This window comes from Capsicum annuum, chromosome 11 (genome assembly GCF_002878395.1).
Source record: "Capsicum annuum cultivar UCD-10X-F1 chromosome 11, UCD10Xv1.1, whole genome shotgun sequence".
NCBI lineage: Eukaryota > Viridiplantae > Streptophyta > Magnoliopsida > Solanales > Solanaceae > Capsicum > Capsicum annuum.
In genome coordinates this window covers 56,690,549-56,708,777 of record NC_061121.1, presented here as the reverse complement: position 1 = coordinate 56,708,777, position 18,229 = coordinate 56,690,549, and the positions used below count along the sequence as shown (strand labels likewise).

General features: G+C 36.3%; 1 protein-coding gene across 1 annotated transcript; it reads right to left on the bottom strand.

Moving 5' to 3' along the window:
* Positions 1–1,140: 1,140 nt before the first annotated feature.
* LOC107848572 (probable nucleoredoxin 1) lies at positions 1,141–3,619 on the bottom strand. Its single transcript, XM_016693362.2, has 4 exons — positions 3,253–3,619; positions 2,679–3,158; positions 2,105–2,578; positions 1,141–1,999 (listed from the first exon to the last, which is right to left on the bottom strand). The coding sequence occupies exons 1-4, from the start codon at positions 3,349–3,351 to the stop codon at positions 1,409–1,411; spliced, it is 1,644 nt and encodes a 547-aa protein (XP_016548848.2). The 5' UTR covers positions 3,352–3,619; the 3' UTR covers positions 1,141–1,408.
* Positions 3,620–18,229: the final 14,610 nt, after the last annotated feature.

Below are 18,229 nucleotides of genomic sequence, written 5' to 3'. Positions count from 1 at the left end.
CTATTTTTGGTTTCTTCTATTTTTTGTATTTCTTCCGTAGTTTGTTGTTTTATTTTTTCTATTTCCTTTTTCCTATCTATCTCTTCATTTTCTTTTTCTATTCTTACCATTGCTGTTAATTTATCTTCTAATTTTAATTCTTCTTTTTCTAACATTAGATATAAATGTTCACCTATTTTCTTATATCTTCGTCCTAGATTAGAAAATACTATTTTTATTTTTGATCCTTCGTAGTTTTCATATATTTTTTCATCTATTATAAATTCTTCTTTATTCATTTTATTGTGAATAGGTCATGTTGATATACATATTCTAAACTATCTATTTGTGATTCTAGTTTTGATATTTCATCTTTTTGCGTATCTATTGAATTTTTACTAACTCCGGCAAATATATTATAATGTAGTCTTTCTATTCTTATTTTTAATTCTTTACGTTTTTCAGAGATAATTTGTTTTAATTCTTTATATCGTTGTATTTTATTCATTTTAAATTATATTTATAATATCTCGGTGGATACCTAAATCTAATTTTATCATAATTAAGTGGTATATGTTTCATTCTTCTAGATTTTAAATGTGTTATTAATTTTGCTTCAATACTAGATATTAATGTAATTAAGTAGGCTAGTTTTTGTGGATTTTCTTTTGTTTTATTTAGACTTATATATTCTGGATAATTACTAATTAAAGATTCTTAAATTTTTCTAAAAGCTTCTCTATTTTTAAATGGTCTTCGCATAATTAATTTATTATAAATCTAACTCTTACTCTAACTCTAACTCTAATAACTCTAACTCTAACTCTAACACTCTAACTCTAATAACTCTAACTCTAACTCTAACATATATCTCTTCTGTACGTTTTAAATTACTTAGCTCTGATACCATTTGTAGGGGGGTGCGCGGATTTAATAGGTAAAATAGATTCACTAGATGAAAGTTATTTTTATTTTTATCGATCCTCAAGTAATCTGAATAATGAATACCGATGAGAAGATCCCTACTATAATATTTATATGTATGATACTCAATATAGTTGGAATAATGACAATAATAGTTGCATTGATAATTATCAGACTTGCCCGAATCAACTTCCAGATCATAATTCCTCTGGTAAATAATTAAAGAAAATAGATAGATTGGACAAAGCTCTTCTTTGAGGTGATAATATCAAAATTCAATTTGTGATCGACCCGAAGAACCACTTCACCATACATTGATGCATAATTAAAAGGAACTAACATCTACTTAATATAAGCTCAGACATAAATATAATGTAAACTACACATATCACTATTTTGAATATGAGCCAGATGTTTAATCACAAGATGAACTAAAGGTCAAGTGTAAGGTTAAAGTGGATCTATGTTAACAAAAGGAGCTTGGATATTCATCAAACATTTGTTTTCAGTTTATTTCTTCTTGTTTTGGAGCACATTTTGGATGGAGCCCATAATCACAACGTTTGCAGAAGAAAGCCCACCCGTACCCCATCTCCTTGCATCCACAGCAAAGATACACTTGCTGATGTATTAGTGCAAGTTCATGCTCATCGTGAATTTCATCTCCTCCTTTCTTGGGCCAACCCATTGTATTTTTTTTGAGGTGTTGCTGTAGATTCTTGATGTGTTCTTCAGTGAAGGGATAGGATCCTGCACCATGTGTTTCTAATAGCTGCCTAACTTGTGTATTCACAGTGCAGCCATTAGGACTAATTGCTATGGCCACCGGAATGCCTACAATATTGAATCTGCGTGACAGAAATGACCTCCTTTCATCGTCGAAAGGAAGTGCCAACCAAGGCATACTTGAAAAGAAGTTATCAAAGGAAGGTTCATCTTGGTCACTAGAGATGAATATCACTTCAAAATTTTCATCGTTCTTCTTGATTTCTTGGTATGCAGTTACGAGTTTGGGTAGAAATTCTCGACTTGGGAGACTCCAACTTGCTGCAAAATACAGTACAATGTTGTTCCCCACTAGTTTGCATACAGAAACCTGAGCAAGTACAAGGAAATATAATATGATTAGCAAACACTACAACTTCATCTATTCCTCTGAAATGAATCCACACATTCACTTATTTTAACAGACTAAACTTGCCTTTAAACCGCCATTTGAAATGACAAAATCTCGATCTGCTGTTACAAGAATGGACTCTAATGTTTGTGCTTCTAGTTTTTTCTTCTTTAGATTAGCCAAAGTATCAAGTTTTTCTTGTGTAAAAGGAAACGCTTCATCACCATATTCTTCGACAAATTTAACTGCATTTTGCTGCAGCGTCTTCCCATCTGGACTTATTACGACAAGCTGTGGTAGGAGTTTATGCTCTAAGTACTGAACAAGTCTCTCACAGTTCTTGTCTTTGAACGGTAACGCCAACCAGGGCATTTCTGCAAAGCCTTCTTTAAAATCCTCATATTTTTCATCCAGAGAAATCAGCACAATTTCAAAGTTATTTCCTTTAATCTTTCCGTACACCTCTGCTAACTTCAAGGTGAAATTCTTGCACCCTCTATGAGTACTCATTGCAAAATATAGGCAAACTGTTTTACCTTCAAGCTCAGACACAGAAACCTATAAACAAGCATGTCGAAATAAGCATCAAAATTAAAATGCATAGAAATGATAAACTTAAGGACACGTAAAAAAATTTTAATACGAAAAAAACCATTACCTTGATGTCTTCATTTGTGATCAACAAATCGCGTGATCCATAGACCAGAAGAGACCTCAAAGACTGATTTTCTTTAGCCTTCTCTTCTTCCTGCCTCAAGTAATTAATTCTTTCAGATGTAAAGGGATAGGCTTCAGGACCAAAGGTTTTGATAAATTTAACCACATCGTTGCTCAAAACTTTGCCTGTTCGATCAAGAACCACAAGATGTGGAATTGCCCTTACTTTGAACAACTGCTTTAAGTTCTTTCTAGCCTCACAATCAAAAAATGGAACAGCAAGCCATGGCATTTGCCCAAAGTATTCATTAAACGATTCATCATCTTTATCAGATGAAATGAACACTATCTCAAAGTCACCTTTAGGATGTAGACTCTCGTAAGCTTCCACCAACTTTGGTGTAAACTTGCGACATGGACCACACCATAAACCGGCGAAATACAAGCCCACAATCTTTCCTGTTAAGCGGCTAAATGTTACCTATAGACAAGCATAAGATAAATGATCTAGTTTGTTTTTGTTCAATCTTTTCTGTTCTTAGATAAGACTACAGAGGAAGTGTGCTTGTACATACCTGTTCTCCATTTTGACACATTAGAAAATCTCTCTCCTTTGAAGATAGTACAACTGTGAGATGATGAGGGGAACTTTCTTGATCAATTGCCATAGCCATCAGTTACTGATTCCTGTATCTCTCAAAACTGTACAATATCCAGCATGTTTCATTTGATATGTTCTGTTTGATTCTCTCTTAAAGGACAGTGAGCACTTGCCGGTCAATTTCGTCTGAATTTTCAACATGGCCGGCCTGTAACAGATACATATTAAATTGGTTCATGTCCATTATTGAATAAGTTAATCCCCTCAAATGTTTCTTAATTAGCCTTTACTTTTGAGTCTTGTGAACATGTATTAGAAGTATTAGCTGACTAGACCAAACATCGAAGGGCATTATGTTACTATTTTCTACAATATTATTATAATCAAATAGACTATACAATAGTGACAAATGAAATGGAATATTATTATTGTTAGAATGGGCAGTGGAATCTTGATTTCTCCACTGACCATGATTACTCATATATGCTGTTTGTCTCTACTGGGGATGGTTTGCCTGCCGGCTTCTCCAAACAACCTTATTAAAATATTCTTCATCTCTCTATTTTTTTTTGGGGTTGAGAACTCATAAAAATTTCAACTTAGTTACAGCTAGTACTTTCTTTAACCCCATGAGTTGTAAAAAAAGAACGCAATCTACTTTCTAGCCAATGTTTAGAGGTTTATTTAACCCTTCTAACGTTGATAAGGGCAGCTCGGTGCACTTATTTCCTGCTATGTACGGAATCCGGAGAAGGGACGAACCACAAAGATTTATTATACACAGCCTTGCCTTGCATTTTTTAAGAGGCTATTTCCACGGCTTGAACCCATGGCCATGGAACCAACTTTACAAGTTACTCCAAGGCTCCCCTTTTGAAGTTTCTAATACTACTAAATTCCATCTTGTTATAATATTTTCATATACATGTTTAGTTTATCATCTGAAGGAGAAATGTTAATGCACGTGTTTAAGAAGCTGCCACATGTTTTATTTATTGTTTTGAATGTTTGAAAGTAGTTTCATAGTATTTAGGAGTTAGTTACTCCATAATTCAGCACGTTAACTTTTGTTGCTTGATTTGAGTATCTTAGTTGGAGTTTTAGGTTTTTTAAATCTTTAAATGCAATTCTAAAATAAAGAATGAAATGCTCCCTTCAGAATAAGTAGTGTGTGTTATCTTTCTCTCTTTTCTTCCCAAACCAACTTAGTTTTACTACAAAAAACACCATTAAATTGGTATTAGAGCATTCTTCTTGAGGGATTTGTGAGGCTAGTTGAGGGCATCAATGGAAAGAGAGTCCCATTTTTCAGGAATGGCACCACCAACCATCGATGGAGACAACTATCAAATGTGGACTATGAAATGGAGACCTACCTAGCAACATTGGATCTGTGGGAAGCAGTCGAGGAGGTGTAATACCCCGATCATTTCTTAAGCCTAAATCCGTCTTTTGAGTGGATATGTATGACTTTCAAAGTGATTGATGTTTAAACCATATTTTATTTCTCTAATTATAATTTTTGTCATGTAGAGTATTGAATAAGATTTCCATCGATACCAATTTCATTGAAATCCGACATCGGATGAGAGAGTTATGGCCATTTTATTGAACGGTATCGGTTCGCCGAGGTTTGACGGTTGACCTGGCGGACCGTCAGGTCCCTGATGGACCGTCAAGTACCCTGTCAAGCCAAGGCAATGACTCTATTTCAGGCCATCATGTTATGGCCAAGTTGGTGGACTGTCAAAGAGTTGACGGACGGTCAAGGGGTCCGTCAGGTTGAGATAGAATATCTCTTTTCTAGCCCTCGAGTGATGGACGACTTGGTGGTCCATCAGTTTTTTGACGAACCATCACTTCGACTGTCACGTAGAGGCAGAATTTGTAAGTTCTAGCACTTGAGTGATGGACGATCTAGTGGACTATCAAGAGATTTGACGGACCGTCAGATCGACCGCCGCAGGCCCCGATCAGCGAATTTCAGCTTTTTTAATAGGGCATATTGGTCATTTTTTCCCCATAAGGTCTTATATATATATCCTAGTAGAGAATAACCCTTAAATTTCTACTTTCCTCTACCAAGAAACATCTAGAAATTAGGGTTTCTTCCAAAACCCAAAAATTCAATCTTTTTCCAAGAAAATTCAAGAATCTTCCACAGAGATTCAAAGTGATCAATGAATCAATCTTTCCTAATTAAAGGCATCAAGAAATTTAGTTCAAGAATGCTATAAAGAAGTTTATATCAGGTTTCTACATCTCCAAAATCATAATCCAAGGTATATGGGGTTTGAACAAGAACACTCCTCGTTCTTGTGCCTAAAGATTTACTTTCTATTACTGATTTACATGATTTTGCAAGCGGGTTTACACCCGAATTTCTTTATTTATAATTTATGAGATTTGAGTTGAATAAGTTTGATATTTATGATTATTTCACCATCATGTTTCTTAAATTGAGAATTTATTTCATGAGTTGTATATTGTCATTACGTATTGATGATTTGTAAGCGATTTAAGACAAGTGTCATGAGTTATGCCTTTCCATGAGAAATTTGAATATTGAATATATATCATTATTTGAGATTGAAAGTCAAGAATGAGTCCTATGATGTTTCCTTGAAGCTTTTGATATTTGAAAATGATTCGAAAAGCAAATGTACTTGATGTTGAGAAAAATTGTTTTAATTTTGAGTCGAGTTAGGAATCCACAGTTGTTCATGATTTATAGATGAGATATATTTATGGTTTGGTCTCTATGATAGAAACATAAGCTGATATTGATTAAGGTGGATAACACGTTCTGAGTTGAGTCTGGGAGGAGTATTTAGCACCGAGTGGGAAATGTTGTATTTACTCAAAACTATGTGCCACCGTAGAATTGATGTTGATAATTGTGGGCTAGAGGCAGAGTATGGGATTGTGATAATGAGATTGAAGTTGTACTCCCTGGCAAGAGTACAACACCCCCGCCAATGTGGGGTTCTCTCCTTAGAAGGGCAAAACGTTGGACTCCGTACGGCTCATATGGTGTAGTTATGTCGGTTATAAGAAACTCCCACGTCCATAATGATCTAAGTACCATGAGATACTGAGTCACTCTAAGTCATGATTCATAGAGTTTGAGTTGAGTTAAATGATTTATGAGATTTATGAAGCATATGTTATTACTAAGGACTTATGGAAATGATGTTTTAGATAATTCAAGCGAAGAGAGTTATTATTGTCAGCATGCATGATTTTCTTATACATTTATGATATTATTTGAAATGTTGCATCCATCCCACATACTCAGTACATTGCAAAGTACTAACTCCCATACTCTTTTGTATTCTATATTTCCTCATGATATAGGTTTAGGTGCTCAGTCTCAGTAGCGATAATTTTCTTTAAGTACCTTTATCTACATTTCTACAGCTGGTGAGTCCTCATAGTTCGAGGACCTTTGTCTCCGATTTTGTCTTGTTAATAGATGTTAGTTTACTTTCAGTTCAGTACGAGTTAGTTGGGGATCTATCACAATGGCTCCTCAGTCCTATGAAGTAGAGGCTTTGTCAGACTAGTGTGCCATCATGTATAGATATTTTAGTATTTTGGTTGTGTAGAACTGTATTACTTTGTATCTCAGTATGTTTATGTCATGATGATTCTTCCCTACTTTGTGATAATTCATGTCGTAGAGAGTTCTAAAGGTGATAACAGGATTAGAGCGTCAGCTTGAGGCCATGTATGGCCTTGATCACCATGTGATATCTCGGGATAGGTTATCAGGGTGTTACAAGCTTGGTATCAGAGCGCCTAAGGTTCAAGGAGTCCTAAGGAGTCTAACAAGCTGTATTACGTAGAGTCTTGATCATCGGTGTGTAGCATGCCAAATCTATGAGAAAAAGGCTATGGGACATATTAGGAAAAGTTGTTTTCTTCTTTCAAGAGTCTATCGTGCCTATGACTATTTCTCTCTGTTGTTAATTCATGGTTTCATATGACAGAAAATGCCTCCTCATAGAGCTCGCAGAAATAACGAACGACCTCAACCCGTTGATCCTCTAGGTGAGACGGTGTCCTATGCTAAATTCCAGGTAGCTTTCCAAGTGCTAGCCTAGACGATCACCGTCAATGCTTAAGCCAACACCCAGGTTATTATTCCACCTCCGCAAAGGAATAATTTTGCTGCATCTTGGGTTTGTGATTTATTGTTCCACCTCCGCAAAGGAATAATTTTGCTGCATCTTGGGTTTGTGACTTTATGCAAATAAATCCACCTGAGTTCTATGGGTTGAAAGTTGGTGAGGACCCGTAAATATATTTAGATGAAGTAAGAAAGATCACTAAGATTATGCACGTAACTTAGGAGGAGAGTGTTGAATTGGCTGCCTATCGAATGAAAGATATTGCTTTTGATTAGGTGGAGATGTGGAGGAAGAGTAGAGGGGAGAATGATACTCCCGTGACTTGGCAATTATTCCAAGATGCCTTCTTAGATAGATTCTTCCCCCCGGAGCTGAGGGAATCCAAATTAGAAAAATTTATGAACTTGAGACAGGGCCACATGATAATTAAGGAATATTGCCATAAGTTTAATTAGTTATCAAAGTATGCTCCCATTATGATGGCTGATTCTAGAACTAGTATGAGTAAGTTCTTAGCCGGTGTATCTAGTTATATTGTGAAAGAGTGTAGACCTATTATGAGTAATAGGGACATGGACCTTTCAAGACTAATGGTTCATGCTCAGTAGATTGAAGCAGACTAAGTGAAAAAGAGAGGGAGTGTGAGAGGGAATAAGAGAGTTAGATCAGAGCAACATGGTATAGTCAGGCTAGATTTTTTGGAGGGATCCGCCCTCAGTTCCAGAGCAATTCACTTGTGCCAGCGCCTGCATTAGCCAGTACTCCTGCATTTAGAATTAGGACAGAGTAGGGTAATATCCCTACTATGTCCAGGTCCCAGGACAGTGTAAGTAACAGAACTCATCCTCCCCCATGTCTGAAGTGCGGTAGAGACCATCTCAATAAGTGCTTAGTCGGTCAGAAGGGTTGTTTTGGTTATGGTAAGTTGGGCCACAAGTTCATGGATTGCCCTTACACTAGACAGGGGAGTCACGATGTTCATCCTCAGAGTAAGACTATTAGTGCTCCAGCCCCTGTAGTTCGTTCTACTCCTCTTTAGGGTGCCTCATCTAGTATTGCAGGTGGTCAGCGCTAGAATCATTTTTATGTTATACCACCCCGCCAGAAGCAGGAGGATTCACCAGATGTTGTTATTGGTATGCTCCGTGTATTTTATTTTGATGTGTATGTGTTTCTGGACCCTGGGTCAAGTCTTTCTTATATGACTCCGTTGGTGGCTATGAATTTTGAAATCAATACTGAAAAGATTTTTGAGCCTTTTCTAGTCTCTACACCAGTGGGTGAGTCTGTTGTTTCTAGGAAAGTATATAAGAAGTGTCCTATCACTGTCTTTCATAGAGTTATGTTTGCAGATTTGATTGAGCTAGACATAGTTGATTTTGATATTATTCTGGGTATGGATTGGCTTCACTCTTGTTATGCGTCTATAGATTGTCGTACCTGTGTAGTTAAGTTTTAGTTTCCCAATGAGCCAGCCTTTGAGTGGTTCGAAAATTCTGTATCTCTCAGGAGTCATTTAATATCCTATCTTAAAGCTAGGAAATTGATATCCAAGGGTTGTATCTATCATTTAGTTTGAGTTAAGGACACTAAGTCTGAGACTCCGACTATTCAATCTATTAGTGTTGTCAATGAGTTTTTTGATGTTTTCTCAGAAGATCTCCCAAGGGTACCTCCCGATAGAGAGATAGAATTTGGAATTGATCTTCTCCTTGGTACACAGCCTGTTTCTATTCCTCCATATCGTATGGTCCCCGCAGAACTTAAGAAGTTGAAAGAGCAACTCAAAGATCTTCTTGATAAGGGTTTTATAAGGCCCAGTGTGTCTCCATGGGGTGCACCCATTCTATTCGTGTGAAAGAAAGATGGTTCATTACGGATGTGCATTGACTATCGTCAGCTTAACAAGTTCACAGTTAAGAATAAGTACCCTCTTCCTAGAATTGATGACCTGTTTGATCAGCTACAAGGTGCCAGTTATTTTTCAAAAATAGATTTGAGATCCAGTTATCACCAACTTAAAGTCAGAGAGTGTGATATTCGAAAGACAGCTTTCTGCACTCGTTACGGTCATTTTGAATTCTTGGTCATGTCCTTTAGGTTAACGAATGCCGCAACAACTTTTATGGACCTCATGAATTTGGTGTTTAGACCGTACCTAGATATGTTCGTTATTATGTTTATAGATGATATCCTTGTATATTTCTAGAGTGAAAATGACCATGCAGATCATTTTCGAATTGCCTTACAGACCCTTAGGGATCAACAGTTGTTTGCCAAATTTAGCAAGTGTGAATTCTGGCTAAGGGTAGTTGCTTTTGTGGGTCATATTGTTTATTTTGATGGTATTCGAGTTGATCCTCAAAAGGTAGAAGCTATAAAGAATTATCCTAAACCTATTTCCCAGTCTGATATTAGGAGTTTCTTGGGTCTAGCTTGCTATTACCATTGTTTTGTCGAAGCTTTCTATTCCATTACTGCTCTTCTAACCCGGTTGACCCAAAAGAAGGTTAAATTCCTGTGGTCAGATTCTTGCTAGAAGTGTTTTTAGGAGTAGAAGACTCTATTCACTTCAGCCCCTGTGATGACCCTGCCTAATGGTGTAGATGATTTTATGATATATTGTGATGCTTCCAGAATTGGTTTGGGATATGTGTTGATGTAGAAGGGTAAGGTTATAGCCTATGCCTCCGGACAGTTGAAACCTGATGAGAAGAATTATCCGACCCATGAACTTGAGTTAGCTGCAGTGGTTTTGGCTTTGAAAATTTGGAGACACTATTTGTACGGTGTTCATGTTGATGTCTTTACGGATCACAAGATTTCATAGTATGTGTTCACTCAGAAAGAGTTGAATCTTCAGTAGAGGCGATAGTTAGAAATACTGAAGGACTATGATATGAGTGTGTTGTATCACCCGCGCAAGGCCAATATAGTGGCGGATGCCCTTAGCAGATCGTCCATGGGTAGTGTAGCACATTTAGAGTATGATAAGAAAGAGTTAGCTCATAAAGTGCATCGTTTAGCTAGGTTGGGTGTTAGATTGCTCGACTCAACTGAGGGAATGTTTGGGTCCAAAGTAGTTCCAAATCTTCCCCAGTTTCTGAAGTGAAGGAGAAGAAGGATATAGATTCTCGTTTGGTCAAACTGAAAGAATTAGTTAAAGATCAAAATATGGAGGTTTTCTCCCAAGGGGGAGATGGTGTATTTAAATTTCAGAATAGATTGTGTGAGCCTGATGTTTATGATCTGAGCCATAAAATTGTGGCTGAGGCGCATGGCGCGTGGTATTCTATTCACCCCGGTGATACCAAGATGTACTGCAATTTGTGGGAAATTTATTGGTGGAATAGTATGAAAAAGGATATAGCAAAGTTCGTAGAAAAGTGTGCAACATTCCAGTAGGTAAAGATAGAGCACCAAAGACCCGATGGTGTGATGCAAGAATTTAAAATTCCTACTTGGAAGTGGGAAGTGGCAAACATAGATTTCACGACCGGTTTACCTCTCTCTTATCATCATCATGATTCTATTTGGGTCATTGTAGGCAGGTTGACTAAGTCAGCACATTTTTTGCCAGTACATACATCTTTCACAGTGGAGGACTATGCTAAGCTGTATATTCAAGAGTTAGTCAGGTTGTATGGAGTTCCATTGTCTATCATCTCCGATAGAGGTATTCAGTTTACTTCTTAGTTTTGGAGAGCCTTTCAGAAGAGTCTTGGCACCCAAGTTTATCTTAGCTCCGCTTTTCATTTACAAACAGATGGTCAGGATGAGAGGACTATCCAGACTTTGAAGGATATGTTGAGGTCTTCTGTTCTTGATTTCAAAGGAAGTTGGGATGAACATTTGCCTTGATTGAATTTTCTTACAACAATAGTTTTCATGATAGCATTGGAATGGCTCCTTTTAAAGCTTTGTATAAGAGAAGATGTAGATCACCCATAGGTTGGTTTGAAGTAGGTAAAGCTGCTGTGATTAGACCTGATGCTGTATTTGAGCCTATGGAGAAAGTTAAGTTAATTCGGGAGAGGTTAAAGACAGCCCAAAGTCATCAGAATTCGTATGTAGATGTGTGAAGAAGAGCTCTTGAGTTTGAAGTCGATGATTTGGTGTATTTTAAAATTTCACCCATGAAAAGGGTGAAAAGATTTGGAAAGAAAGGGAAGCTGAGTCCCAGATATGTTGACCTTTATAGAGTTTTGAATCGTGCTGGAAAAACAACTTATGAGGTTGAGTTGCCTATAGAATTGGTAGTTGTCCATCCCGTGTTTCATGTTTCTATGCTCAAGAAGCACATTGGAAACTCTGTTGTTGTTGATCCGTCAGAAGGTTGTGATGTTCAGGATAGTATTTCTTATGATGAAATCCTAGTTGAAATCCTAGATTATCAAGTGCGTAGATTGAGAAACAAGGAAGTTCCCTTGGTTAAAGTTCTGTGGCGAAATCAATCAGTAGAGGATGCCACTTGGGAAGCAAAAGTGGATATGCGATCCAGCTACCCTCATCTTTTCTTTGCGAGTTTTAATCAAGATGAAAGTACTATTCCTTGAATTCAGTTTCCTCCTAATCTAATGTATTCAGCTATATGGTTATTCCCTCTATGATTCGTGCAATTGGTAAAGTACTCAAAAGTTTAGAGTATAGTAAGTCCTTTAATGTGAGTCATTCCAGCTGGGCGTCCTCATTTTCTCTTGTTCTTGGCCTATTTGGCAACATTCAAGGATGAATGTGACTAAGGAGGAGATATTGTAATATCCCAATCATTTCTTAAGCCTAAATCTATCTTTTGAGTGGATATGTATGACTTCCAAAGTGATTGATGTTTAAACCATGTTGTATTTCTCTAATTTCTACTTTTTATCGTATAGAGCATTGAATAAGATTTCCATCAATACCAATTTCATTAAAATCCAACATCGGACAAGGGAGTTATGGCCATTTTACTGAACGGTATCGGTTCGACCAGGTTTGACAGTCGACCTGGCGGACCATGGTGGAGCGTCAAGGGCCCCGTCAAGCCAAGGCAGTGAGTCCTTTTCAAGCCATGATGCGACGGCGAAGTTGGTGGACTGTCAAAGAGTTGACGGACTGTCAAGGGGTCCGTCAGGTCGATACAGAAAGTCTCGTTTTTGGCCCTCAAGTGATGGACGACTTGGAGGTCCATCAGTTTCCTGATGGACCATCAATTTGACCATCACGTCGAGGCAGAACGTTCCAGTTTTGTCACTCGAGTGATGGACGATCTGGTGGACCGTCAGGAGACTTAACGGATCGTTAGATCGATCGTCACAGGCCCCGATTATCAAATTTCAGCCTTTTCAAAAGGGTATTTTGGTCATTTCCACCCCATAAAGTCTTATTATATATCCTAGTAGAGAATAGCCCTTCATTTTTTCCTTTTCTCTACCAACAAACATCTAGAAATTAGGGTTTCTTCCAAAACCCAAAATTCAATCTTCTTCCAAGAAAATTCAAGAATCTTCCATAGAGATTCAAAGTGATCCAAGAATCAAGCTTTCCTAATTGAAGGCATCAAGAAATTTAGCTCAAGAATGCTATAAACAAATTTATATCAAGTTTCTACATCTCCTAAATCATAATCCAAGGTATGTGGGGTTTGAACAAGAACACTCCTTTCGTTCTTGTGCCTAAAGATTTACTTTCTATTACTGATTTAGATGATTTTGCAAGCGGGTTTACACCCAAATTTCTTTATTTATGATTTATGAGATTTGAGTTGAATAAGTTTGATATTTATGATTATTTAAATATCATGTTTCTTTTATTGAGAATTTATTTCATGAGTTGTATATTGGCGATTTAACACAAGTGTCATGAGTTATGCCTTTTCATGAGAAATTTGACTACTGAATATATATCTATATTTTAGATTGAAATTCAAGAATGAGTCCTATTATGTTTCCTTGAAGCTTTTGATATTTTATAATGATTCGAAAAGCAAATATACTTGATGTTGAGAAAAATTGTTTTGATTTTGAGTCGATTTAGGAATCCACAGTTGTTCATGATTTACAGATGAGATATATTTATGTTTTGGTTTCTATGATAGACCCATGATCTGATATTGATTAAGGTCGATTTCCTAACACGTTCTAAGCTGAGTCTGGGAGGAGTATTTAGCATCGAGCGGGAAATATGGTATTTCGCTACAACTATGTGCCACCATAGGATTGATGTTGATAATTGTGAGCCAGAGGACGAGTATGGAATTGTGATAGTGAGGTTGAGGTTGTACTCCCTGGCAAGAGTACAACACCCCCGCCAATGTGGGGTTCTCTCCTTCGGAGGTCAAAACGTTGGACTCCGTGGGGCGCACATAGTGTAGTTATGTTGGTTATAAGACACTCCCACGTCTATAATGATCTAAGTACCATGAGATACCAAGTCACTCTAAGTCATGAGTCAAAGTGTTTGAGTTGAGTTAAATGATTTATGAGATTTATGAAGCATATGTTATTACTGATGACCTAATGAAATGATGTTTTAGATAATTCAAGCGAAGAGATTTATTATTGTTAGCATGCATGATTTTCTTATACCTTTATGATATTATTTAAAATGTTGCATCCACCCCCACATACTAAGTATATTGCGAAGTACTGATTCCCATATTCTTTTGTATTCTATATTTTCTCATGATATAGGTTCAGGTGCTCAGTCTCAGCAGTGATAGTGATCTTTAAGTACCTTCATCTATATTTTTGTGGTTGGTGAGTCCTCATGGTCCGTGGACCTGTGTCTCCAATTTTGTCTTGTTAATATATGGTTGTTTACTTTCAGTTCAGTACGATTTAGTTGGGGATCTGTCCCAATGGATCCTCAACCCTATGAAGTAGAGGCTTTGTCAGAATAGTGTGTCAGCATGTTCAGAGATTTCAGTATTTATTTGTACAGAACCTTATTGCTTCGTATCTCAATATGTTCATGTCATGATGATTCTTCCCTACTTTATGATGATTCATGTCGTAGAGACTTCTGAAGTTGATGATAGGCTGGGAGGGTTAGCTTGAGGCCAAGTGTGGCCTTGAGCATCATGTGATGTCTCAGGATAGGTTCTCGGGCCTTTATAGGAGGACTATGAAGTTCGGCCATTTCCATCAAACCCAACACAAATGAAATTACAAAAAGAGAAAAGGATAAGGAAATTAAAGGGAAAAACATACTTATTTATAGTTGTATCTCTTATGATTTTCACATGAATAATGTCGTTGAGGTTAGCAAAAACAATCTAGAGTTATCTCAAGACAGAGTATGCAGGTGATCAAAGGATTCATGGAATGTAAATGTTGAATCTCATCAGGTATTTTGAATTGCAGAAATTGAAGGAGTCAGAATTAGTGAAAGAGTACTCAGACAGTATAACGAGCCGAGTCTACCCCCTGGTCGTTGCACGGTGCTTAGGGACACAAATGAACCCAACCTAACCTTCTACTGGCTTAACACATAAGCAATTGAATAAAATATATAATTCTGAACGAAATAAGCGAAATATGACTCTTTTTTTAATTTTATCAATATAGAACTGAATTAAAATGATTACAACTCTACTTTTACAACACAATACTGGAATCAAATACATTAAATCTACTAACTGTCTATGAAGCATCTACTAGTATTGATTAGAGTTAGCCGGTACATGACCCCCAGCAATCCCAAATAAATACAACTGAATAAAGAAAAATTAAATATTGCTCAAATTATAAGACTGACTTGAGCCCTTGAATCAAGAGGAATCATCACCTGCTAACTGGAAGCTACAAACTGTCTGAATATGGTAAGTGTGCTACAATTGAACTGATACCTACATTATGAGACAATGTAGCACATAGACATATATGTGGATCAGTACTTTGAGGATGTACTGAGTATATGGGGGGTGAAATGCATAAGTAAAACATCATCTCATCATCGTAATTTGTAAAACAATGCATGCTAAATGTAAATGACTCACATATGCTAGAATATCTGAAATACTGAAAAAATAAGAAGCAAATCATACTTTATAAATCTAGTGAGTCATAACAATTAGTTCAAAAATCCATACTTGTATTCTCTCTTTAAATTATACTGTCTTAGTGTAGAAAGGACTCACTCTAAATTTTGAAATTTGAAAGCTGAATTCTGTATCTAATATCTTTTTATAAAGCATAATTTGAGTAAAACTTGCGAGCCTTCACACTTAGCTTTCTAAGAGATTTTTAAATTAATCTTTTTCTAAAAGTCTTTACTATTAGGGAAAAACTGTTCTACAAAAGGAAATACTTTATTTGAAACTTATCTATAAGGAAATACTTGATCTTAAGGGCTTAGAAATCTAAAAACTTATTCTTCATGAGTATCTCTTCTAACCGACATAAACCATGTGAGCATTTATGGAGTCCAATGTTCTTGTCCCCTTAAGGAGGAATCCTCATGCTGGGGAGAAGAGTCATACTCTTTCTAGGGAGTATAACATATCTAAGTGATCACATATCTATCATCCAGGTAGAAATGGGAACAATCTAAATTCTATGTTGGCATGTAGTTCTAGGGTATGAAACTTTAGTAACGTACCCAACTCGGTGCTAAATACTAATCCCACTAAATCTGTATGCTCATTCTGATGGGAATCCACTTTAAAATAGTATAATGGTTTATAATGGAAACCAAAAGTATATCTGTAAAGTTAAATCTATAATCTGAATATGTAAAGTTAATTTCATAGCTATTGTGAGACCAAAAGGTCAAATCTTTAACAATACTCTGAAAAGAAATCTAGTCATAGGGTGCTTATAGCAGAACAGTTCTTGAAATAACAATCTTTAATTAGGGATTAATGACTCATGCTTCTAAATCATGTTAAAACATCATAATATTCAAGCTTTGTAATGTAAACATTTATAAATCAACTTGAAATCTAGAAATTTCTGCAATATGCATGGAAATATGAGCATAATCATGTAATTCAACTATAAATCACTGAAAATCTCATAAGATTGTAAATAACAATAATGGGTATAGACCCTAACTAGAATTTCATGGGAAATCATATTATATTCAATAATTTTGTATTTAAAATAAGTTTTTGGGCACAAGGATGAAAGAATTATCCTTGCTAATAATCCCACATACCTTGATTGATGATTAGATGAAGAAACTTGAATTATTGATTCCTATTTGAGTTCTTGAAGATGAGTTCTTGATTATCTTGTCTTGGGAATCCTCAATTTAAATCTTTCTTGAAGAAACAATGGAGAATTTTGATATCTTGAAGAAGAAGCTCTTAAGTAATAGGGTTTTGTTTTGAGAGAAAATTGATGAAATAAGCATAAAGTGCTTTGGAATATGCTTAATGTTGTGTTTTACACGAATTGGGGCCTTGGGGATTGACCAAAATTCCCCAATTAAACTTCTAAACGAAATTGGAAAAGAAAGATAAAATCCCAATTTAATAGGCCACCGCGATGCGCCACTATTGTGGTGGCTCACTGGAAAAAGGATGAATGGGAATTGGTGCTTCACCGACCCAACGCGCCAACATTGCGTTGGGCTACTAGATTTTGACAAATAGGAATTCAGACCTCTTAACGATATGCCAATATCATGGAGGTCCACTGGAATTGGAAATTATGAAATTGCCCTTTATCGCGATGCGGTGTTTGCTCAGGTGGGACACTGTCAACATAAAAATACTTTAACTCCTTAACCGAGTATCGGATTTGGGTGAACTTGGTATCGATGGAAACCTTATTCAATTTCCCTCACAATGGGAGGTTTAAATCTAGAAAATTCCACACGAAATAAATATTCTTAATTTTAGAAGCTAATCCTTAACATTCTAGGAACAAATTCAAGCTAGAAAAACTACGAGGTGTTACAGACACACTTTTAAGCATTGCCAACATGGTGAGGTTTCTTGGATCCGATTAACAGATTTAATAATTTTAGAGAAACTAATTTTAATAGTTCCAGAGTTGTTTCAATCCACTATATCAACCTTAGAGAACACAAAGGATCTGTTAAAAATTTCCCTTAAAGAGATCTTAAGTTCCTTACAAGAACAAGAGAAAAGAAGAGCCATAAGAAAAGATGGAGTAGTAGAAGGATCCTTAACAGCCATGAATCAATATAGAAGCAAGAATAAAAGGTAGAAGAACTTCAAGAATCAGTCAGAAAATGGAGGGAGTTCATTCAGGAGGGCAAAGGAGGAGGTTCGAAGAATACATTTGCACCTTGCCAACACTGTGGGAAGAAAGGCCATTTACCTTTCAAATGTTGGAGGAGACCTGATGCTAAGTGTACCAAGTGTAACCAACTTGGTCATGAAGCAGTGATATGTAAAGTTAATCCTCTACAGCAAAAAGAAGATGGAAAAGTTGTTTATCAAGAGGAGAAAGATCAACTATTTATGGCCACATATTTGTCAAGTACTAACACAAGAGAACATTGGCTAGTAGATAGTGGTTGTACCAACCACATGGCACACAATACAGAACTCTTAAAGGAGTTGAGAACCACCGAGATTAATAGGGTGAGGATTGGAAATGGCAAACACCTAGAAGTGAAAAAAAAGGAAATTTAGCTATTTCAAGCTATGAAGGTACAAAAACTATTACAAATGTTCTCGTTGTACCAAAGATTGAATTGAATCTATTGTGTTGATCAATTGTTGGAGAAAGTCTATAAAGTGCTGTTTGAAAATAAATAATGCTTAATTAAAGATGTTGACAACAGAGATATGTTTAAAGTTAATATTAAAGGAAAAAGCTTTGCTCTAAATCCAATGAAGGAGGAGCACATGGCTTTTCAATA

Bases quoted from the DNA above. Each gene is read 5' to 3' on its own strand.
- LOC107848572 (XM_016693362.2), bottom strand. From the start codon at position 3,351: ATGGCTATGGCAATTGATCAAGAAAGTTCCCCTCATCATCTCACAGTT. The intron at 3,159-3,252 runs GTATGTACAAGC...GCTTGTCTATAG, and splicing joins TGTGTCAAAATGGAGAACAG to GTAACATTTAGCCGCTTAAC. The intron at 2,579-2,678 runs GTAATGGTTTTT...GCTTGTTTATAG, and splicing joins TCACAAATGAAGACATCAAG to GTTTCTGTGTCTGAGCTTGA.